We start from the raw sequence: 25626 nt of genomic DNA, 5'->3' as shown, positions 1-25626 counted from the left end.
ATTTTTATACGAACATGGAAATTCTAGTGAACGTAAATCTCTCAGGTCATTTTGAGAGGGTATGGTTTAAGGTGGTTAAAGAGTTACCCTGTTCGTGTTTACTGGGTAAACCGTTTTTGAGATCGACGAACTCGGTTATTGACTACTTTAGGAATTGCTTGAATTTGCGTGGTGGACTAAAAAGATTGAAGTTAAACTACAAGAGAGTGGTTCAACCAAACGGTAAGTTAAAAGATATAAAGAACGTTGAGGACCAAAAATCTTTTGGGGATTCACCTGCTGAAAAGGCGGATTTAGGAGTTTTATCTGGATTCATGGCGTCATTATTTATATGCGAGGATGGGTTTGTTTCTAGGTATAGTCATGCAGCGGTTCAATGTGAATTGGACTATCGGGACATTGAATTAAAGATGCTTGAAATAAGTGCACCGAGTGTAATGCAGTTAAAGGAACTTAGATCTTTGATTGATTCTGAAGTCAAGGCTTATCTACCTGAGAATTCAATTGAGGTGAGATGTGAAGGAGCTCTTCGAAGTAGTGGTGATCAAAGGCTACCTATTAAGACAGATGACTTAGAAGTTCAAGAACCAAGATGTTCGGAGACTGATGGACTAAACCGAAGAATAGATTGTGGATCAGTAATTGATAATTCAGGAAATTATGGAGGTGGTGCAAGTGAAATGTCCTTGGAAAGGATCAACAAGAAACAAACCAAATTAAAGGCTATGACACCGTCCAAGGTTAAGGATTCCAGTGCGACAGACAGTGTGAACCTACCATGTGTGGTTGGACTGACATCATCTAATAGTTTAGCTGTTAACAACAAGGAAGAATCTTTGGGTTGCGACAACAACTTAAATTCTAAGGAGATAATTGAAGATGGAAAGACTGTTGAAGATGCAAATAAACCTAAATCAAGAAAGAAACGTCGGAAACCACGTGATTCCCGGAAGAAGGTCATTAATGTATCGGAAATCAAATTGGTGAATTGTGCTGAAGATCTTAAGAGGAGTGATGGATTAGCCGCTAGTACAAAACAAAGTTGTGCATCCAAAAGTGAAAGTGATTCAGTGGCGTCGGATATCGACCTGGATCAAGCTGAGAACTTCCATAAACTTATTAAACGAAATAAGAAGTACATTGATGAGGATATTAGACAATCTAGTGATGGAAAGGAACAGACTCCTGTACAGGTGAAAGACCATAATCATATACAGGTGGAAAACCGAGATAATGATTCTTGGAAATTCACCGAGCCGGAGATCATGGCTTTCATTGATTCTTTGAAGGAGAGGTATAAGGATGTAATAACTGACAAAGTTGGGTGTATTAAGAATTTTGTTGCTAGATTATATTTGAAAGAACACAAGCCATTTAAAGATACACCTTTTCCGATACCAAAGGGCAAAGAACGAATTTTCTATGAGCAAATTCAGGAGTTACTAGACGAGGGAATAATTGAGGAGGTTGATCATTCAAATTTCGCAAGTAGTTGTTTTTTGGTGCGAAACAAGAACAATACGCATAGAATTGTAGGAAATTACATTAGGGCGAATTCACTTATTGTTAATGATGTTTTTCCTTCACCTAATTTAGAGGAATGTCTCACGGGGCTTGCAGATAAGACCGTATACACTAAAATTGACTTACGCCGAGCATATTTCCAGTGCTTACTGGATAAAGAGTCAAGGGATATAACTACCATAGTTACTCCTAAAGGCTGTTATCGTTATACGCGGTTACCAGTTGGGATAAAGACAGGTAGTAATATTTTGTCTCGGGCTATGGAGAAGGTACTTGGTGACATGATAGATGATGGTGTAAAACTATTTTTTTGATGATGTTTTGATAGCGTCACGTAGTTTATCAGAACACATGATTCTAGTGGAAAAGGTATTACAAAGATTTAAAGAATTCAACATTACAGTGTCACCTGATAAATGTCATTTCTTTTGTAAAAAGATAAACTATTTGGGTTATCTAATTGAGGGAGATCAAATGGAAATCGACCCCAGTAGAGTTTCTGCGATTCGTAACATCCCTCCGCCAAGAAATAGAAGAGGGTTGATGAAAATTTTAGGTTTATTCAACTACTATTCAAAATTCGCGTCCGAATTCCAGGAGTTGATGGGGCCATTAAGTGCATTGAAATCACCAAAGGTAAAATTTGAAAGGAAACAAGAACATCAGCGAATTCTTGATAAATTGAAGAACATCTTGATAGAAAATGTTGTTTTAAAAATTCCGGACTTAAACAAGCGCTTTGTTGTTAATGTCGACGGATCAGGGAAAAGCGTAGCTGGATGCGTGTCACAAGAAAACGATAAAGGGAACTTGGTACCTGTCGCCTATTTCAGTAAACGCCTGTCAGAGGCTGACAGACATAGAAGCATTTACGAAATCGAGTTCATCAGTCTTGTGAAAACGATATCCAGGTACAAGCATTATCTTGTAAATGAATTTGAAGTCCTGACCGATAACAAAGCTTTGACATGGATCCTGGGAAATAGTAAGAGACTGTTGAAATACGGACCTTTGGTTGAAACCTTATGCCAATTTTCATTTAAAGTCAAACATGTTAGATCAGCCGACAATACCGTAGCAGATTTCTTAACGAGGATGTATGATCCATTCGAATTCAATATTATTGATGGACCTGTTGGCCTGGCTGTGTTCAAAGGAAATATGAGAGCTGCGAACTATTGGAAATTACCAATAGTGAAGAATTCGTTGGACGAACTACAAAGGGAGAATGAAGAACTGAAGATGATTATTGAGAAGATCGAAAAAGGAGAACAAGTAGTAGGGTATCATTTGAATAATAAGATTCTTATGAAAAGAACAAAATCTGCTCTTAATCCATTTAAAATAGTAATTCCGAAAAGATTACGAAGAGTTCTCATAGAATATCACCACAATGATAATCTGGTGGGTGGACATTCTGGAACATACAGAACGTTAAGAAAACTGATGCGAAAATTCACGTGGGAGAAGATGAAGGAAGAAGTTAAAGAGTTTGTTTCAACATGTGACGTTTGCCAGAAGATGAAGGAATCAAACAGGCGTAAGATGGGTTATTTAGTTTCTGAATATAGTAATCGTGTAAATGCACATTGGATGTATGATATAGTAGGAGCTCTTCCCAATTCAAATGGTTTCAAGTATATATTAATTGGTGTAGACAATGCTAGTAGATATGTTGTAATTGAAAAATTACGAAATATCTCTTCAAATTTGGTAGCCAATAAATTGATGGACATATTCAGCCGAATTGGGGTTCCGGAAGCCATCGACTGATAACGCATCCATTTTTGTGTCTGAGACCTTCAAGAGATTTTTATTTGGGCTAGGAATCAAACACATTCGTTTGAGCCCGTATCACCCTGGGGGAAATGTAGCGGAGCGCTTCATTCAAAACCTTGAAGGCTGCGTTACGCTCTTATATATCTGGAAACCAAAAACTCTGGTCAAATTTCATTCCACGATTGCAATTCACCCTTAACATCAGTGAGCATGAAGGATTGAAGATGTCGCCATTCGAAATATTTTATGGACGTCCGTACACAACACCGTTAGAAAATCGATGGGACATTGTAGATTCTGATTTTGGTGGTAAAAGTTCAGCAGAAATGTGGAAACAAGCAATGGAAAATTTAGAGAAGAGTTGGCAAAAACGTCGAATGTTAATGATGCGTCGGAGAAATCCGGTCACGTTGAATGTTGGAGACAAGGTTCTGGTGAAGTCCCATGCGAAATCATCCCTAAAGGATAAGTTTACAAAATCTCTGGCTGAAAAATGGGTAGGTCCCTTTGTTATTAGAAGATTTTTGACTTCCAATACCATCTTGTTATCGGATGAAGCAGATGCAGCAGAAACCTACCGTAGATCTCACGTTTCGGAAATTAAGATCTATAGATCTCGAAGATCTTAAAATATTTTTTTGAATTAAATTTGTCTAGATTGACTCCTTGCTTATCCTTTGAAGAAAATAGATATTGATAGTCTTAATCAGATATTTATGTTATTTGTAAATTTTCCATGGCCATAGTAATCAAAATTTTATTTATTTAATAGAGTAAAAGTCATTCATATTAATCAAATTATATATGTTAGTTATAGCTAGTTATTCCTAGTGAAAGTCAGATTTAATATGAATTTAATATTGTTAAAATTAATTGAATCATAAATTGTGTATAATTAAAACTTGAATGAGTTATATATTTTGAGATATGTATGTCAATATGTATAACTATAATGTCTCTTTTATGTTTCGTAGCTTACCAGAGGAGGAGTGATTTGACGAAAAATTCCGGAGTCAGAATTTTTCTTTTTCCTGGCCGCCGAGTTTGTAACGTACCGTTACACCTTTTTTAAAAAAATAATATTCTTGTTGCTGTTTGTATTATGTATTTAAAACACTAAGGAAATTAACTACTGTTAATTTACATTATCAAGACTTACAAAAAAAAAAGAAAAAAATATAAAATGTAAAAAGATTTCCTTTCTCCCGTGCGACCTTACGGTCGAGGTTTTTTCTCCCGTGCGCCCTTACGGTCGAGTTAGGATTACTAGTGGTGACCTTTGTTTCTTTGCGCATGACCGCAGCTGACTTCTCCAAGCTCCCACCTTTGTGTGGTAACTTGGAAGGAAGCTGCCCTGTGGATCGGATCATGGCTAGGGATTGCTGTGCTCGTTACGAATTTTGTACTTGTTGGATTGCTTGTGACCTCGCTTTGTGTGCTTGCATGTTTCTATGTGGTCTCGCTTTCCATGCTTGTCAAAATGGAGTTGCAGTGAAATAGGAATCCAGTCAGTTGATAAAGATTATTCGATTTTTCGACGAAATATTGTTATTATTTGAAGAACAGTGCAAAACAAGAATAATTTGTGCTATGAGGAGTGAAGTGTTGTTCGAGTTAATATATTACGTATTGGAATTGTGAGAAGTAAGCAATTTTTCGTGTGCTTATGTTAATTGCTGTTGGTTTGTTATAGCAGCTGTTGCCCTAGAGTGGTTTGACGAAATGTAATTTATTTTTTTTTGAGTGATGTGTAAAAATATTAATTTTTTTAATTAGTAATGGAAAAGTATGCATGAGAGGTAACTATTTCTTTTCCCTCTTGGGATATTAAGTTGATCGGATTTCGGACTCCGGTGGTCCCCAGGCCCGGGGATTTCTCTTTATGCTATTTTCTCCTCACAAATGAAAATTATTCTTGTTTGCATGGAGTAGTCCAAAGTCAATTGAAGCCAGGAATTATTCCAGAGAGGTAATATATTACTAAGGAAAAAATGAGGTGAGTGTTAAAACTTTGTACTAAGTTAGTTCCGGTTTAAGTCCAATGTTTGTGACGTCTTGTGTGGGTTGTGTTATTGCCTCCAAAATTGAGAGTAATTGGCTTACTTAATTCTCAAAGAATAAGGATTCATTACGGTTGTCCCTGTTCCAACTGAAAATCCAGGGGAAGCGAGGTGGAGGGTTTGGACCCAAAACCTCAGTTATATGAATGTTGTCTTTTTCAGGTTTGGTCACCAGAATCTGCGATTTCAAATATTGTTTTCTTGGAATTATTACGCGTGAAGTTAAAGAAAAAAAATAATATTTTTTTGATTAAAAATAATTAGAGAGGAAATAACTTGTTTGGAAATTAATATACGAGTCTCAGGCATCGGAATATAAGTAATATAATTATTGAAAAAAGATATTTTTTTCTGGATTTAAGGAAGTTATTAATTTATTTGTTGGAATATTAGCTGCTTTGATAGTTTCTTGACTTGATCAGAGAGTACAAATACAGGAAGGAAATCTTTACTAAAAAAGGTAGAAATAAATTAAACTTGATAGTTCGGGAGTTTTAATAGGTAAAATTTAGGTCTGAAGAAGGTGAGGTCCTGGACTGGCCTCAAACGTTAGTGGATAATCTGGGTTTGTTGCATTTAATGGAAGAGGTCCTAGACTGGCCTCCGACGTCTGTAAACTGAATCTGGAATTTTGTTACCTTTAATGAGAGAGGTCCTGGATTGGCCTTTGTGTGCATTGTATCCAATGATAATTGAAATTTCATCCAAGAAGAAATTGACATAATAATTTCTATACAAATAATTTTTTTCAAAAATTAATTTTTTTGACTAAAGTTTACCAGGAAGAAGAAGAATTTTTTTTAATCTGTATTATTAATTGTAAATAAAATTATAAATCTGATTTGTTGTGTTTCTTATTGAATTTATACTGCTTTATTGTGATTTTGCCATATTGCCAAACCTCTGGATTTTCATTCCACCAGTAATTCTTGAGCATGTATCTGGTCCGCGCAAAGCCCTTTCTGTTGGCTAGATCGTTCAACGTATTTCCCGCGTTGCAGTGATTGGGCCTGGATAGGGGCGTTACAGTAAGCGATGGTTCATTCAACCATATCACACGTTTCCAGTTGCGTGCAGTCAGTGTTCCATGTTCGTGGATACATTCGCGTCGTGCTAAAATGTGATAGTAACTTACCAGCGGTTTCACCCGTCCAACCCGACACCGTAAGCCCATCCCAGGTAACTCGCGACAGACTTTGATTATCAATACAAGTTATGGGAAGTGTTGTTTAAGTTTTTTTCCGTTACATGCAGTCGCATGACTGTTCTGACTTACAATCAACTTTTAATGTTCAGCACAATCTGACACTGGAAGCTTTCTTCATATGGTTTTGGCGTGAGTATTGTAGACTGTTGTCACATTGGATTTACGAATATGTCATGTCCCTCGCGACACATCCAACTCACTTTCCACTTTCGTCAGGTTCGCACCACAACCGAACTCCAACAATTTATCATCTTTGAAAATCAGAGAAATTGCCAATTTTACATTATCAGCATCTGATCAGTCCTCTCCACACTTGTGTTCTATGCTCCTCATCTACTCGTAGTACAAAGCTTTCCCTAACATAGCACTACCAACAGTCCGGCGCTGATGTGTACGTCTGACCGTTGCTAATCCACACATCTGACGTGTTACCAGCTTCAGGGTTTTCCATTAAAGTGATAAATCTGTAATTTATATAATTTACAGTATTATTTTATAAGTCTTACAAATGAAGCATCAAGAAGCAGTTTTCTAGATTTACTACGTAACTACACATTGTCGTAAGCAGCGTATTAGGTTAGTCGAGGGTTACTGTATATAGATGAAATTAGATATTCCTAAAACATGAGTGAAATTGACAATAAATAGTTCAGAAATTTGTAGCTCTCTCTTGTTTGTAGGTTTCAGTGTCTCAAAATTTATGCAAATGCATTTCGACATTACATAATTTGCATTTGAATAATTGAAATAGTATTTGTAAGGCTAAAGATGTTCTAATTTATTGCTATTTATTTTAAAAAAACTGAAATCAAAATAATGAAAAATTCATCCTATAAACTTTTCATTATTTCAGCTAAGAAAATTTTGTGTCACGTGTTCTATGCCATCCTGCACCAGAATGATGGCTCTTCTTTGCAAAAATTTAATTGGAATAAAGCGAAATGTAGCGTAAGTAATAATAAACGGACGAAAGTAATATGTTAAGGTAAACAGTTTTACAAGTACAAAACAGACAATTATATGTGGAGTGCCACAAGGTTCCTGTTTGGGGCTTCTCCTATTTTTAATATATATATATAAATGATGTAGCAAACATCAAACTAAATGGTACGTTAGTATTATTCGCAGACGATATGTATATATCATACACAGCGGAAAATAAAAATACATTAGAAAATATAATACAGCAGGATCTAAATCTACTGCAGGACTGGTTAAATTGCAATAAACTTGCACTAAATGCAGAAAAAAAGTGCATATATAAGTTTTCATTAGAAAACAGATATCCAAGTAGACCATAATATAAATATTTATTTGCAAGGCCAACAAATAAGAAGAATTATTGAAACTAAACACCTAGGAATAATAATAATTTTGCATCTTGGAGACTATAAATCTTACCAATAATAGGGGTGTTTAAAAAAATTTCCCAATAATAGGGATGCTTAACAGATTTAGAAATATATTATAACCAAACCTTAAAAAATATCTATTATGCATATGTACACTCTCATGAACATATGGGTATGTTCGAACAAAAGTTCACTGCATCCTCTGCAAATTTTGCAGAATAGGGCATTACGTACCCTCTACAATCTGCCACGCTTAAACCCAAATTTAAATACCTATAGAACGTCTAAAGTATTACCAATAGATTATTTAGCCAAAGAATCAGCTATGTATTATATGTTTAATGTTATGAATAATAATATGAATAGTATAATAGTAAATAAAAATAGTTACTTTCATAATTATGAGACAAGACATAAAGAACAAATACATGGGGAATCTTATTCTTCAAAACTATATGGAACAGGAGCGGTTAAGAAGTATCTCATAAAATGCTTCAACAAAATTCCAACTGAATACAAACAGTTGAAATTAAAATCATTATTCAAAAAACGGATAAGAGAGCTATTATGGCCAAAACTTCAAGGCACCTTTAATTACTATTTAAATAGTATTTATTATCTTTTTTCTGTCAACGGCTGGCCTTTAATTATCATTTAAACAGTATTTATTATCTTTTTTCTGTCAACGGCTGGCCTTTAATTATCATTTAAACAGTATTTATTATCTTTTTTCTGTCAAAGGCTGGCCTTTAATTACCATTTAAACAATATTTATTATCTTTTTCTGTCAAAGGCTGGCCTTTAAGTGCCAAGTGCAAGTTATAATAAAGGTTTATTTCAATTATTACGGACACATTTCATTATACAGGGTGTCTCAAAAGTCTTCTGACATAGGGTAACTCTATTATAATCAGAGTTACAACAAAATGTAAGAGGGGAAACCGTCTCCAGATATGGTGTTTTCAATCTAAAGTGAAAGAAATTTTTTAATCGGACGAGCCGTTTGGGCTGTACACTTTATACGCCCAATGTTGAATGAAAATGTAAGGTTGCCATTTACCCGGAGGTGGATAAATTTTGTAAAGATATAGTGAATGGGAGCATGTTTAAAATGGAGGCTGGCGATCGACATGTTAGCGTAAAAGACAGTAACTTCATTCACTTATGTTATGGATCCCGGTAAATGGCAACGTTTCATTTTCATTTAACATTGGGCGTATAAAGGATGTATGGCCCAAATGGTTCCGATTTTGCAAAAAAAAAAAAAAATCCTTGACTTTAGATTAAAAACATCACATTTGGAGACAGTTTCCCCTCTTCCATTTTGTTGTCTCTGATAATAACAGAGTTACCCTATGTCAGCGTACTTTTGAGACACCCTGTATAATGAAACCTGTGATTAACGGAACTTATACTCAGCAAAGATTCTTTACCAACCATTTTACCACTAAAATCATAGTGGGAAACCATATTGTGTTTTTTTTTTTTTAAATATTTAATTTAAGAAGCACTTAGCAGATATTTGTGTGAATTGTAATGGATGTTAAATGTGACATTATGTAGTTCTATTTAGATATAGGACAAACTAAAGGAGCAATGCTACACGAACGTTAAAGTTAGAAAACTTTATTTTCCGTATTCTTCTGTTCAATAGGTACCTTCTCTTTTCTTTCATTTTGCCGCCATTGCAAGTGGCGATATTTTGCCTGGCAGTTGGTGGGCCACCAAGGGAAATCGCCTTCGGCATAGTGAATCCTGAAACAAATATAAAAGCATGTTACCCATTCAACTTTGAATATCACAGTTGTGTATATATTAAAGCTCTGGATAAAGATGACACGATGAAACTCGTAAGTAATAAGAATTGACTTGGTCTAAAATGGTTCAATCTGTAGAAGAAAAGTTGAGGAATAGAAAGGAAATAAATAATATCAATATACTTTGTACTACATAGAAACTGTTGAAAAATGCATCAATTATCACTACGGATAGTATTTTTTGTCTCCGTCCTTGCTTTGCATACTCTGTAACAGATATTCATATTTTATAGTTTCTACAATAGGGGAGAGCGGGGCTAGTTGTGACAATTTTTACTTCAACCTTGTACCTTCTTAACAAAACATTTTTCTGAAATAGTTTCACTTGCTTACTAAAGCTTAGACCTTCCGGCATCCGCCAAACATAAAACTCTCGGGATTGACATACTCGTTTTACAGTAAATTATATTCATACACAACCATATCATTTGGCACAATATGCCCCCTCTATGGGGCAGGTAATGACAACATTTATAAAACATTATCATTAGTACACACTACTGTAATATACTATTTATTGAAAGAAAATCTGTTTGTTTCAAATAACAATATAAACCCAATGAATAGTTTCCAAAGAACACTCCAACAAAGTGGCTTTAACAGTGTAAACTGACTATTCTTCAAAGGTTGAATTATGATTTTTAAAAGAAAAACTAAACCCAACTACAATTTAGTATGCAAGTTAAAATGCAGAATTTATAACGATTGTGTGAATAACATAAGCTTTATTAAATAATAAGTCAAGGACATATTATGAAACCACCTGATCCAAAAATTCCGAATATACAGGCTGATTTTAGGCTAGCTAATTTTAGGCAAACTGAGCTACACCAATGAAAATGTTTTCTTAATTTAAGTATCAGACTGGCAATTAAGGGAAACATAATAGGGATCGTTATTTATGCAGTTCGCATGATCCCATTTTTACAATCTAAGCATTGAACCCATTCATCTCCGTGTGCTGATTTGCTGAAAGGTTTAAAATACACTAAGCAAAAACAGTCATCATCTTCAGAATACTCGAAGTCATCTAAGACAAGATTTCTTCTGCGTTGTTCTTTTCCATGCTCATAGTTTCAAACAGTATTTTAAATCCCGTACTTTTAATTCTGTTTTCTTTATTTAAATGTTTTTGTTTAAACTTCTTAGCTCACGAGGACCAATCCCTAAAATATTTTGCAAGTTGACAGTGCATAATTGCACAACTTTTTTCCTTCAGATTTTGAGAAAACTATACGTATCCCATAGTGACAGCATCATTTCGGTTGTTCTTCTTCATATATCTAAGCAGGAATATTCTATTTACATGGAAGATTTCTTGTGCTTTACGTAAGCTGCATGCACCTAATTCCACTTCCATCGCAGCTTTTTCGTAGTCCTTTACAGTTGATTTAGCTCTCTTTGTTTTCCGTTTATAATTACGAACTACCTCTGAAAATGAAACAAATTCGAACATAAATTCATGGGTGGGGCAAGTTGTGACAACGTCACAATATGCCCCATATCACGTGTCACAACTAGCCCCACTCCTGCCTTTCTTTGTTTCACAGTGTGATGAACTTAAACAATAATGTATTACTTCCAACACATCAAATGAACTAATGTAGGAAACACTACTGCCTAAAGATATAATAACTATTTTTATTTACCTCACCATAAGCTTCAACTGACACTATTCCAAAGCATTCCCTAAATTTTACTTTTGTGCACTAAAAACACTAAATTTGATGTAGTATCAACGCGCGACGATGTGTTGCCTCCAACTTCACCTCGATTACTGCGTACCAAACTCTGAAACTTGCAGTGGCGTCACTCATCATTGCCACCTCACAGAAAAGGGTATATCTGCTTTGTCACTACTTGCCCCTGTCACTACTAGCCCCGCCCTCCCCTACTTATTTCTTATTTTTTGTGTCTAAATTTACAATCAATTACCTACCAGAAAGACCATTCCTTGGGTTGCCATTTATTCGTCCAGCACTTAAATTGTATTATCTAACATGACAATGTTCATTTTTGCCCATACCCATAATTACTTTTCTTCATCTATAACGTTTCTGACCAGTGTGTGTTTAAGATTTTAATCATCATAAGTAGTTTCTTTTAGGTATTTATGCGAGACGCATGTTTAAAAAAAAAAGACCGATAATTGTTGACGCGCAGTTGGCAACACTAATGAAGTTGAGCATTCACAGGAGCATGCCCTAGTATTCTGTGCTTGCAAGAGAGATAAAATCGTCCGAATGCAGCTGCGTACGTGCAAATATCAGTAAGGTGAAATGGTTGCCGTAATACAATATCCCGTCAAATATAAAATGAGGTCTGTTATACAATTTCTGAACGCTAAAGGACAGAATGCAACTAACATTTCTGGATTCATATGTCATTTACGGACCGACAGTAATAAGTGAAGGGCAGGACAGGCAATGGTGTGGAGTCTCGGGAAAGGCATTCAAATATTCATGACGATGACCGTGGCGGAAGGTCTAGTTTATAGACGGGAGATTTGGTGGTTAACGAAGAAGTGCGTTCCAATCGCCAGTTTACAATAACTGAACTCGTCAAAGAGTTTCCCGAAGTGTCTGAGAAAACAATGACTCGAATTGTGACGTGTGTGCAATGGTTACCAAAAATGCTGACAGACGCTCACAAAGAGTAAAGAATGAGAGCTACTCGTGATTTTTTGGCCCACTGGGGAGGATGGAAATGACCTATTTTTTCACTCAGTGGCAAGGGATGAAACCTGGGCATCGTACGTCACTAGGGAGTAAAAGCAGCAATCAATTCAGTGATGATACTCTGGTTCTTCTAAAAGGAAGAAATTCAAACAAACACCATCCACTCACAAAATCATGGCAGCCGTATTTTGGGGCCAAAAGGTTGTGATTATTGTGAAATTCTTGAAACCAGGACAAACATTTTTAGGAGATGCGTATTCCCAAATACTGAATAATCTGTGACGTGCCATTCAAAATCGACGGAGAAGAATGTTACACTCTGAAATTCTTCTCATCCATGACAACTTCCGCCCACACACAGGTGCTCGTATTGTTGAAACAATTCAAAGGTTTCGATAAGAACTATTCAATCACCCCACTTACAACCCCGGCCTAGCCCCAGCGGTCTTTTTCTTCAGCTGAAAAGTGGCTTGCATCTAAGCGCTTCCACGACAGTATCAATTGTGGGCTGGCTGCAGTCTCAGGTGGCAGATTTTTACAGATTGTAGCTTATACGGAAATTTATGCCATGCTACCAGAAATGTCTGGAGGTTCATTGTGATTACACCAATAAATAGCCAAACTATGTACATTGTACTTATGTATGATTTACAATAAATTTCTTCTATCATTTTCTTGTTTTTTTTTAATCGGTCTTTTTTGACATGTACCTCTATATGCAACATTTCTGCATCTAATACGTGACGTATATGTTTCAACCTATAACACAATAACAGAATTCAAAATGGTGATAATTGACAGGTTGGTCACAGATCCAAATGTTATTTTTTGAATGTCGAAACAAATATTTACATTCTTCAAACTGCAAAATTATAAATAGTTGAGTTAGAAGCTTCCGATTGCTTTCTGTTTGCACTATATAAACAAGAGCATAATGTCAAATCGGAATTAAAATTTAGCATAAAATTTATGTCGTATATTTATGCCAATATATACTAAAATGGTAGATAATACACCGTGTTTCAAAAAGAATGACCTAATTTTGGAACGCGGGATATGCCGGCAAGGAAATGAATGTAGTTTGAATGGGCGTGGCGTAGAGTTTCAGAAAATCGCCGTTAGATGTCACTCAATGCGTCTTCTCAGTTTACAGTTAGTCAGAAGTAAGATGGTGTCCGCTCAAGAGAAGACGTTTTGTGTGCTGCGGTTTGCAAAGACTGAGTCAGTGATCTCGGTCCAGCGTGCTTTTCGTCGACGTTTTGGCATTGATCCGCGTGCATCTCATCCCCCCTTCTTAAACTCGTGACATAGAAGAAGTGAAGAACAGAATAACAGCCGCCATAACTACTGTAGGCCCTAAACGCAGATACATTGTGTAAAGTTTGTCATTCGTACTGCTGCTTGTAGACACATAGAATGGTGGACACATAAGTATAGCTAAAACATAAAGATTTCATGAGTATTTTGCAATTTATCTTATTTTTGTAGTATGTTTTTATCAATACATATAAACTTTTAAAATCAAGCCATTCTCTCTGAAACACCCTATATTCTAAGCTTAAAATATAATATTTTCTAGAAATGACTATGTATTAGAACTAGAAGGTGCTATGTTAGAGAAAGAACTTTTCTTCCATAATTGCAAATGCTAATTGTGACCACCTATTATACATAACAGCAATTACCCAAAATTTCTATTATACATCTAACTTAAAATATTGTTTAACACCTTATAGTTCTGGTTTGAAACAGAGGCGAAAGCAATCAAGAGTGCCCTTAAAGGAAACCTTGCTGGATATATGATCTTTCCTGCAAATTATTCGGAAAGTATCAACAATATTGATACGATACTAACTTTCGCAAGACCAAATGGCACTCCCAGCATTCTGGGCAAATCTGACGATCTTCCTCCAAGCTGCAGGGATCTTGTAACCGTCATTTTAGAAAACGTTCAAGCTACTCGCTTGTATGTATCTTTGGATGCCACAGGTTTGTAATGATTTAGTGGATATACAACGCAATATGCAAGATAGTAACTCGTTTCTTTTGTTGAAAGTAGATTACAATGGTCAGTGGCATATTTAAGAGGAGCTTCCGGGCCTAAGCCCCCTCAAATTTTATTTACTATTTTAAAGTAAAAGTAGTATCTTGTAGAATTTTCACATTTCCAGAAATAAAGTTAGCAACCCCCCCCCCCTCCGAAACAAAATCGTAAATACACCACTGACGATGGTTTACATTAACACAAGAAAGAGTGAATTATCGTACGTTAATTTTTTAATTGATTTTCTTTTGCAGTTTTATTTTAATGTTCTTTGCTTTAAAAATGACGTTTCGTCATGTTTAAAAATAATTAAATCAATTGAGACTTTTACATATTGAATTCAAATATGATAAAACTCATCTTCACACAGAAATAAGGCTGCCTCCACACTAGGATCTTGTGAGTCGCTCGCGTGAGCTGCTCGTGTGAACCTGTAGTGTGAAGACATTGAATACTTCTGAGCCGCTCAAAAGAATCAGAAGGTCTAGCTTTAATCTTGGCGATAAATTGCAAGAAAAAAGGAAAAAGACGATATAGAACAATGCGGTTTCATTCTATAAATCGATCAAAACTGAAAGAATGTTCTTTTTGCAGTCTGCTTCCTAAACTGAGAGATGAAAGAAAAATTTTTCAATTACTTCAGGATGTCTATATTTTCGTTTGACAAACTGTATAATAGTATAGTGTGCATTTCATCAAAGTAACACCAAACAGAAAATTTTTAACATGAAATATATATATACACTTTTCTCCATTCCAACTGAGTTCACGCTAACATGTGAAGAACTCTCATAAGACTGCTTCTTATTATTTTCTTCCCCGCCACACGGCCGCACGAGCCAGGTACTGGCATGGTGATCTACATAGCAGCTCAGAGCCCCGGCTCACTTGCACCGAAGCGCATGTGTGAAGGCGTACATTTAAGACAATATATAGCTAGAAGTTGCAGCTCATACGGGTGGTTCACAGCATCCTATTGTGAAAGCTACCTAAAAAGTTTTATTTAGAAATATTTACCGACTTCAAAATAAAATAAAATAAAAAATAAATAAAATTTAAAAAAAATAAAATGAGAAAATAACAATAATAAAGTAATTAAAAGCAGCATTAATTCATTACTATTATATATAAAAATATTTTGACCGGACAAAATGCCTAGTTATGTGAAAAAAAATCGATGATAGCTTTATGAGACAATACTTTGTTCGACGTGGCACTAAAAAGAAACAGTGCTTTGCTTGAAGTCAATTCGTACCTTTTGGATCAAAATATCCAATATATTTCAATGAAAAATTTTCTTGTACACCTTATATCTGGAGAATTACATATAGTGTAGCCAAACCCAAAGTATTACTTAACTCAGTATGATGTGTTTATTCCGTAGAAAATACGAAAATATGATTTAGGGGCTGTTCAAGAATTTTGTAGCCCCTGATCCAAAAACTAATTTTTGGCCAAGATCGCAATCTTTTGATCCATTTTTGGATCATTCCTAAAATTCTTGTTCATAGTTTTTATTTTCTGCTTTTTAGTACGTTTTTAAAGTCAGTCAGTTATTTTTCTTTTAAACGTGTTTATTTTTTCCATTCTTTTCTTTATTCCAATAGCTTAGTTAGATACCTAAACTAAAGGCAGGACATTAACTTTTTATAAAATGGGCCTCCCTACGAAACATACGTGAACAAATGTATATGTGGTCTGGCTAACTCAATTTTAAGAGCAGGGGCCGTGGTGGCTCAGTGGTAGAGCGTTCACCCCTGGTGCATAGGGTCCCTGGTTTCTATCCCAGCTCCCGCCAAGTGAACTTTGTGGTGGACAAACACCGTGTGCTTGGGTTTCCTCGGGGTTCTCCCGTTTCCTGTCACTTTCTTCATTTCATTTATTTCTCATTATCACCGTCTCCTTTAGCCTAGCCGGCATAACAGTCGGACGTAAAACTCAAAAATTTCATTTTCATTTTTTTTTCAATGGTAAGTGCCACTTCCGGTGAAATTGAGTCATTAGATGGAATGGTTTGTGACCGAACCACATAACAGTATGTAGGTAGCTTAATTTCGGAAATATACCTGCAGATGGCAGAGTGATGATAATGTGTTCTTAACCCCTTGGTTATATGCAACCCACTTTAGTTATTTATCTGGTTGCCGTATATTTCAGAATAAGTTTTCTCATCAGGCGTTACAGAAATCATTACCATTTAAATGTTTTTTTTTTTAAATATTTATTAATATTTTTCAAATTTTTAAATTTTCAATCACATTTTCTTATAAGATTGTGCTTAGGTATATACACGCATATTTTATGAAATATTAAATTGCATTTTTTGTACATGCAATGTTAATATACATATCAAATCAAAAGTACGGTAATAGCCTTGCATGCTTTCTACAAATATTGTAAATATATCAGTATTTTAATATTGACCCTTACAAATAAATAGAATTATTTTGCACATATATAAATCTATACATATATAAAAGAAAGTCACTATGTTTGTGACAATAATTCTTAAACCACCCAACCTATCTCGATCAAATTTTCAACATAGATGAAGTTTGGACCTGGGATGATTTTTGTTATTTCATTTTGACAGTGCAACTTAGGGGAGGGAGAGGGAAGCTAGACATTTGCAATAGACATAAAAGTTCTATGTCTATTCACAGTTACTACTGTTTGATTCCCCTCCTTCATTCCTAACTATTAATCACAAATATTTCATATTTGCGTGTTTTCTTTGCTCTTAACTAAATGCGTTTACTTTACATTGTATTCATGGGAGCCCACAGAGGGAAGCGAGAGGGGCAATTGCCCCCTCCTGGATTTTTGAAAAAGGTTAACTTTTATAGGCTCTTCTGGTAGCAAAAGTTTGAGTTTAATTGGTTTCGGAAGCCGAAGATGCTTTTTTTTTTTTTTAAATCTGTTAATGGTGTAGTGTTCAGAATGGATATGACCTTTTTCCAAAGAAGCAAAAGATGAGAATAGCGTTGTCCGAATACCAGAATCAAGCAAGTTGAAAGTAACAGAAAGAAATCTAGTTCCTATATTATCTTCCATCTTTTTCTGCACAACATGATATATCTCTTCTAGGTGATACATCAAACTCGAGCGTGTTCCTTGATCTGTTAGACTTTCGTGTCGAGGGTGGAGACACTCCGCCTTATGCAGTCGTTTTGACGTATGACTAACGTCATACTAAAGGCCTTACTACTGCAGGAAACATATGTTAGTCGAACTCTTTAGTATGGCACTAATCACTCGTCAGAACGACTCTACATAAGGCCCACTGTGTTCAAATAACGCATTGAAGGACGATCTGCAATACGAAATATATTTCACAATGAGTTCAAAATGAATTGATTTCAGTTTGTGAAAAGAAATTTAAAAATGTTTTAGTTAAGGAAGCAAATAAAGAAAATCATTCTGAGTAATTGCTGATGAAAGTGTGGACATTTCTGGTGTAGAGCAGTTGTCAGTAGAAATTAGATATTTAGACTCAACTCTAAATCAACCCAAAATAGAAGAATTCCTTGGTTTTGTGGCTCTGCAGGAACTGAATGCAAAGTCAATTGTAACTGAAGTTTTATCCTTTTTGTCAAAATGTGACCTTGATATGTCGAAATTATGTGGACAGGGTTAGGACGGATGCGCCACAATGGTAGGAGCGAATGTTCCTAGGAACATTACCTTGGAACAGAATAATACAAAAACAATATTCTAAGGCGTTATTTCTTCACTGTACTAGCCATAAATTAAATTTGGTTATTAATGACACTAATGAAGTTAAACACATTCAAAATTCTAACTATGCAAAATATAATCAATTATTTTCGTGAAAGGTATGTCAGAAAATATCTTGTTTCTAATGTGACTCTCTTCTGTGAAACATGGTGGTCTGCAAAGCACAAAAGCATCAGAATATGTTTGGAAAAATCTCAGAAATAGTGAATTGCCTAAAACAGCTGTCCCCTGGTGGAAACGAAAGCGCGTAACAAAGTGCTCATTACGTACTTACATTCTTCAGCGTCATCTGGTACATTTATATCAATGCACATCAGGGGCGGATCCAGGGGGGGCGAACGGGGCGATCGCCCCCCCCGCAGAAGAGGAAACTTTCTTATTTTTTATATATAAATAAAACCCATCCCAAAGTTTGGTGCCCTTAAAAGTAGCAGTATGACAACCCACCGCCCCCCCAGAAGTCGTTCCTGGATCCGCCCCTGATGCACATCATGGCCAAATACAGTACTATTTTAGAGCCAACTACAAATGCTCTACAAGGAGAGGCAATAGATCTTTCCAAGGTACATGAAGTTATTTTGGACATGTTTGAAAATCATCGCTGAGATGTCACCAACAGCTTTTACCAACTTTTACATCTGGTACATGGGGGGTCTTCGATTCGATCCCCGCTCGCGCCAAGTGAACTTTGTTTTGGACGAACACCGTATGCGTGGGTTTTATCAGGGTTCTCCCGTTTTCTCCCACTTTCTTCATTCAACCATTTCACTCATTTCTCATCACGACCGTCTCCTTTAGCCTAGTCGGCATAATCGTGGGACGTAAAACTTAAAGATTTCATTTCATTTGCTTTCACCAACTATACACAGCTACCGAAGCCTATGCTGTCGCTGTTGGAAGTGTAACAGAATACTGTCCCAGCGACTACTTGCACAGTAGAACGTTCATTTAGTACTTTAATGAGAGTAAAATCTTGGTTACGCTCAAGAACGGAGGAGGAAAGACTCAGTGGACTGTGTAGATTGTGTCCACCGAAAACATGTGCTTGTAAACAAGAGTGTATTAATAGAGCAAGCAACTACAAGATTCGCTAAGGAGGGTCCTCGTCGGCTAGAATTTCTGTTCAACGAACACCAGTGAATAAAATGTAGGTTAAGTAGATTATTTGTGTTGTCTTTTTCCTGTCAATGCTATCCTAATATCTAATCTTTTGATTTTTTAAAAATATATTGTATGTTTACTATAGACCTATAGTTAATGAAGACATACTATGTGCTAAAATAACTGATCAGTTCGACGTGAAGGATTACGTGCATACGTCTTTTGCAAGGGCGCCGATCCTGGGGAGACGAAGGGGCCCGGGCCCCCCAAAGCTCATGTGGGCCCCCCTATTGTATTTATGAGTATACAATATTTGGCATAATTTGAGTGCAATTTGTCTTAAAATCTTCATATATATAGCTACCTTCTGCATCTGAATGCCCCACCCCAATTTACAGAGAAATCGGCGCCCTTGGTCTTTTGATGTGATTGTGTGAGAGTGGGCGGGCGCCCATGATTGTATTACTGCGAAAATTAGTACCTTTAAACTGTTAAGTGTTGCAATCTACGCACTAATCAGAAATAACAAAAACAGTGAATCTTTACCTTCTTGCTGTGGTTTCTGAGAAGTCAAAATTTACAAAACGTCTACGAAATTAATCCTTACATGAGGTAAACTTTACAGTACACACTCCAGCTACATATTGATAGGTAAGAGCGCTTTAAAAGCGTATAGTAGAGTAGGTAGGGTCGAGTTAGCTTAGGGGTAGGTAAGTTTGAACCTATTGTTATTAAAATTAATGAAGTGTAGATTCTCATATCTTCGTAAGGATAACAACTGGAGCAGGCATTGTAAAGTTCATCTCTTACCTGTACTAGGTTGCCATAGAAGGTGATATGATCACATGCGTTACAGACCACGTGATTGCGCAGCCGTGCGCACGAGTAGGGGTATCATGCGCCGTAGCTGTTGCTTAGTTTTAGTACATGTATTTACTTCCCTCCATTATTGTAACATACACTTCCTAGGTTAGTTAATAGCTAACATAGTGAATTTGAAACACTTACACATGCTCTATTGCCTGTTTACCTAATATCGCATTAATATGCGAATTCATAGTCCACAATTTAACTTCGTTTTTCTCCCTCATTCTCGCCCTACAGCAGGACGCAAAATTTCCGGTCGTCAGGTTGTCATTGGAGACTAGGAATTTAGAGCTGGCTACCAATGTTTAATAGAAATGGTTTCTGTCTAAAATCAGAGGGCTGCACAGTTTCTGTTTCGCACGAAAATAATTATCACTGAGTGAGATAAAACACGGAATGTGAAGGCTTTCTTTGTCAAATCAAAGGCCAGGAGGGAGGAGGGAGGGGATCTCATAATTTGTACGTAAGAAATACAGGTGACCGTCATCTTTGGATTGGCGAGTGCATCTGACTTAGAAATTTTTGCGCCCTGCTCTACAGTATTGACGATTATTACCTTTTTGTTAGTCTCATGCTGACATTTCTTTTTTTTTTTTAATTTTAATATTAATTTTTCCTAAATTTTGATTTCGAGGCCACCATCTGCGGAAGTTAACCCAAACATACATAAATATGTACCGGGTTCTACAAAAAAATGTCCCAATATTTCGGAAATACAGGTAGATGCCTCACATCAAAATAAGAAAATAAACCCTGTGGTCGGGAGTGCATAGTATCGTAGTTATACGATGCTGAAAACGTGAAAAAATGAACTTTAAAGGTCCATAGTTCCTCACTATACGACCGATTAGTCGGATCAAGACATCACTGACGAACTAGTATATGAACTATCCAAATATCCATCTTTCAGAACCCCCGGTACTTGCAGAATCATTTTGAGAGAGGCTGTTTGGGAGTACTTGATCACTCTCCACCTACCTTTCTAAAAATTGGTGTGCAGTACCAGGGGCGAATCCAGAGGGGACGTACCGGAACAGGGGCGGACCCCAGAAAATGAAACTGTGCAGATATAAATAAAACCCATCCGAGAGCTCTTAAAAGTAGCTCTAAGTAGCAGTATTACGACCTACCGCCCCCCCAGAAATCCGTCCTGGATCCGCGCCTGGCAGGTACTGAGGCATCCTTAAACATGGATATTTGGATAGTTCACATACCAGTTCCTTAGTGATATCTTGACCTGACTACGATAGGTTCTATAGTAGTGGAGCTATAAACTTTTAAAGTTTATTTGTTTCACGTATTTGGCACCCTATTATCTCCGAAACTATCCACTTTTGAGCACAGGTCCAAATGAACTTTTTTCTTATTTTAATGTGAGAGAGCTGTTCCCAAAATATAGTGACATATTTTTTATAACACCCTGTATACATATATACATACAAGATCGGCAGGTATATCAAACTGAGAAGCTTTTCTTTAGTAGGTTAAAAATGTATGTTGTTAGAAGTAACAAAATCAGAAAGATAAGAGATTGTTTGCTTTGATTTAAAAAAAAAAAAATCGAATAAATCTATAGATCAAATTCCTAAAATTATCAGTACGTTGAGTAGATTAAATAAAAAAGAAATCACTAATAACTAATATAGAATGAGACTATTTCCATATTGGTCCAAATTGTTAATTTGTAAGCACAACTATTTTAAGAGGTCCCACCACGGTGAAATTAAAATACCGCTAATTTTACAGTAATTATGTGATATCTTCAAATAGATAAAAGATAATCGAAAAGTGGAACAAGAGCTCGATACACAATATTATTTTACATAAGATACCGTTATCACGACTCACTTATATGCTTTGGATTTCCAGCCATTTAGAAAATCGGCATTTATTTTCACGTTTATAAATGTTTGCAAACGGAAAGCTACTAGGTGACTCGTGATAACGGTACCTCATGCAAAATAATATTATCTAGCGCGCTCTTGTTCCACATTTCGATTATCTTTTATCTATTTAAAGATATCACATAATTACTGTAAAATTTGCGGTATTTTAATTTTGCAGTAATTAGGTTTCTGAAGTAAAGTTTACAGCTATTATGGAAGCAATATCTTTGGTTTTATGCTAGTATAATGTTTACAAAGGGCTTTAAGATAGAGTTAAAAGTTTGTTTCAGCTAGGAAAAAAGTGAAATTTAAAAAAATGTTCATCCGTTGTTTTATAGCGTTAATAAATACCAAATTGTTTAGAATTGGAAAATAGATTTTTTTTCTGGTATTTCTTTTTATAATTGTAAGAGTTACGTAAATGTTTGTTAGGAAATATATTTATCGTACATTGCTTTCACGTTTCTGAAGATATGACAATATAATTTGTTGCTTCTTTTTAATCTGGAATTATTTTAATACGTTCAAAGTTTTTCTTCTGTATTTGATTTCAGACCAGCAGTTAGCCTTCACCCTTACGAAAAAAATATTCAATGCTCAAAAGGAAGTAATCAGTTATTACTTAGCGGCAAATAATTTGTCTCATGTGAATTTTATTCAAGTTGAGGTAACAGTGAATAACATATTGTAATTGTAGTCTATGTACTGTTATTTGTACAAGTTCAATGTAGAACCACTTAGAAATAGGATATATCTCCATAGGATATCAATATGGTCTTGATTTCCAGCTGTTGATGTATCATATTTTAGGCCACCTTCTTTAATGTTCGCTAAATTACACAATTGAGTTGTAAATATTTCTGTGCTCTGGTCAGGGCCGACTCTACAATATGTACAACACGTGCACTTGCACGGGGCTGCAAGTTTAGAAGGGCGGCAAAATCTATAATAACTACATTGTGTCGTATCTCTCAAAAATATATGGGTTATTGTCAAGGATGTTATAAATAGAGGATCTGCCCATATGTATCTTCATCCTATTAAATCGATGAAGCCAAAAAACAACCGAGCATCGGCGTCTGATTGGCTACTCTCGTTTCTGCATCGTCTGATTGGCAACTTTCCTTTTCGCCATGATTGTTGGCTGAAAACATTGCGATCCTATTGGGCGGAGTGGGCAGAGTAGGGGTGACGAAACTGTGACGTATGGCTTCAAGATTTTGTTGTAAGGGCAGATCCTCTATTTTATAAGATCCTTGGTTATTGTCTCGTAAAATAATAGAGAGATTTATGATTCAAATGATTGAAATGATAAAGTGAAGATTCTACCTAGAAATATTTAATTGACAAACTTAACTCGATTATACAAAACAATGAAGAAGTAAGAATGTTCTATAATAGAGGCATATTATCAGAGAACAGATCCTTTATATATTTATGTCTTTTAGCAACTTGAATATTCAAACATCATTCAACATAGATTTATGTGATATTAAATGTACAAAATCATTTACATGTGCAAGAGACAATTAGGTAGTATAGTGGTTTATCATATTTATGAAAATAAAATGTATGACAAATTACAATGGGAGCTATCGGGAAACCTCCCATCACAATCAGCCTAGTCATAATACAAAATATCCAATGAGGAACAATGAAAGGGTAAACTTACGTTACTCCAGGAGAGTAAGCCATTTTCCAACTGACGATGCTGAAACCAGAAATCAAAGCATGTCTAAGCAGAGGAATAAGCGAATATAACTAATGGTTCTCGAACTTTGTATTTATACTTAAAGGCTTATTTTCACTTTCAATACGTCATTTGTTGTTTGCCATTTCTGTATTCCCCTCTGATTTAATTTAAATATCCAAATTTCTGGTTGTAAATTATATAGTATAAAAATTTTGATTTTTAAAAATATTACAAATAAATGATCAGGATATTTTATTAACCATGACAATGTTATTTAAAATAAATATTTGTTGTTGGAAACAGACTTCATGATAATGGCAAATTTACTAAGATGACATCCTATTTGAATACTACATTCATAAATCATATTTAGGTCGCATTAGTTTAAGGTCACATGGAGAATGCTTAAACAAATGGCCAACAAATCCCAGCATAAATTGCTTAATTGTTATCAAGTATAAGAACTCAATTCTCGAACAGTAGCAAACACCTGTTCTATTTTGTTAGTTATCACAGTTTTTGATATGAAGATTAGTTTTGTCTTTGTGACAAACAAGTTTCTTATCATTGTAGTTGGAAACAAGTTTTTTTTAAAAAAAAAATTAACAGATGTAGAAGGAAAATCAAGAAATCAAGAAAAAAGAGCTAGTTGCACTGAAATTGCATACTTATATATTGAGATTGAATCTCGATATTGAATTATATATATATATATATATATATATATATATATATATATATATATATATATATATATATATATATATATATATATATATATATATATATATATATATGAAAGATTACCATCTTTCCTCTGCAAGTGTGTTTGCTTTATTTTTCACTAACATAATAGATTATTATTTAAAGAAAAAACAGACACAATAAGATTGTATTTGTTGTGTTTAGGCCTTTCTGGGTGCAAGTGCACTTTCCCTCCCGTTCGTTGTTCATACCTAAAATTGTGGCTTTTAAGATTTGCTCTTTTTAGAGAAAGGAGACGCAAATAATGCCATTGCACGGTACTGCAAATTGTCTGGTGTAAAATATAGAATACTAAATTTTGTATTTTCAAGAAATATCCACGTAGCTAAAATTATTTTGTGGTAAATACGCTAATTAACTTACATTTATTAATATTACTTAAATTTTTCATATTTAATTATTTTGACTATTGTTTGAGTTCTTCTATATTTCTTTCATGGTTTAAAATTATTTTCTAGCTTCAAATTTTGTTATAGGAAGTAATCAAATTATTTTCGTAAAATTATGGTTATTTCTGGAAATTAATTATAGTTTGGAACCACCCATTTTTCTTTCATCTTAAAAAGGTTGTTCTAACTTGTAATTTCTTGTGATTGGCTAAGTAAGTTAGTTGCTAGAATGGTGATCAATGAGACATTTTCGGAAGATAGAACTGGAGACCGAGGCCTGGAAGCAGTCCCAAGAAGGGTTGTCACCATTTTCATTATGGAAGAACTAGATTCAGAGATGTGGAAGTTGAGATCCTGAACCGGGAGCCGACTGAATAGATTAGCCCACCGTTCCCAAACCGAGAGAGATATCTATATTGGGCCAGAACTACAAAGTCAGTTTAGATTTAAATTGCTATCAACTGCTCGGGTCGTTTGTCCGGCTAGAGCCACTCAAATCTGCAGATCCACGACTAAGACTTGAGAGACGCTAAAGGGCGTCCCAGAGAACTCATATAGATAGATTCTATGCTTGAATTCCTTTCGGAAGCTATTCCCTTTTTTATCTTCCCCATTTATCTTCCCTATTTGTTATTTCCTGTCCTTTTAAGACTGTTTCATTTCGCAGTCTAGTCAATTAGATCCTAGTTTAGCTGTAAGTCCTAGAACTAGGTCTGTCAGCTCTTT

At 35.4% G+C, this 25626-nt stretch overlaps 1 protein-coding gene across 2 annotated transcripts in view; it reads left to right on the top strand.

Moving 5' to 3' along the window:
- Nucleotides 1-25626, top strand: part of LOC145665878 (ABC transporter G family member 20-like) — a 131130-nt gene that overhangs the window by 38634 nt on the left and 66870 nt on the right. For both annotated transcript variants that reach the window (XR_014127672.1, XM_081732990.1), the window contains exons 9-12: nt 7424-7518; nt 9577-9772; nt 14154-14406; nt 22608-22720. Coding sequence is in view for 1 of the 2 variants with exons in the window: in XM_081732990.1 (XP_081589116.1) it covers nt 7424-7518; nt 9577-9772; nt 14154-14406; nt 22608-22720 (657 nt within the window). In the remaining variant the exon portion in view is untranslated. The remainder of the gene's footprint in view (nt 1-7423; nt 7519-9576; nt 9773-14153; nt 14407-22607; nt 22721-25626) is intronic.

This window comes from Thermobia domestica, chromosome 12, assembly GCF_964235325.1.
Source record: "Thermobia domestica chromosome 12, izTheDome1.hap1.1, whole genome shotgun sequence".
In the NCBI taxonomy this organism is placed as follows: domain Eukaryota; kingdom Metazoa; phylum Arthropoda; class Insecta; order Zygentoma; family Lepismatidae; genus Thermobia; species Thermobia domestica.
This window is presented reverse-complemented; position numbering and strand designations above follow the sequence as displayed.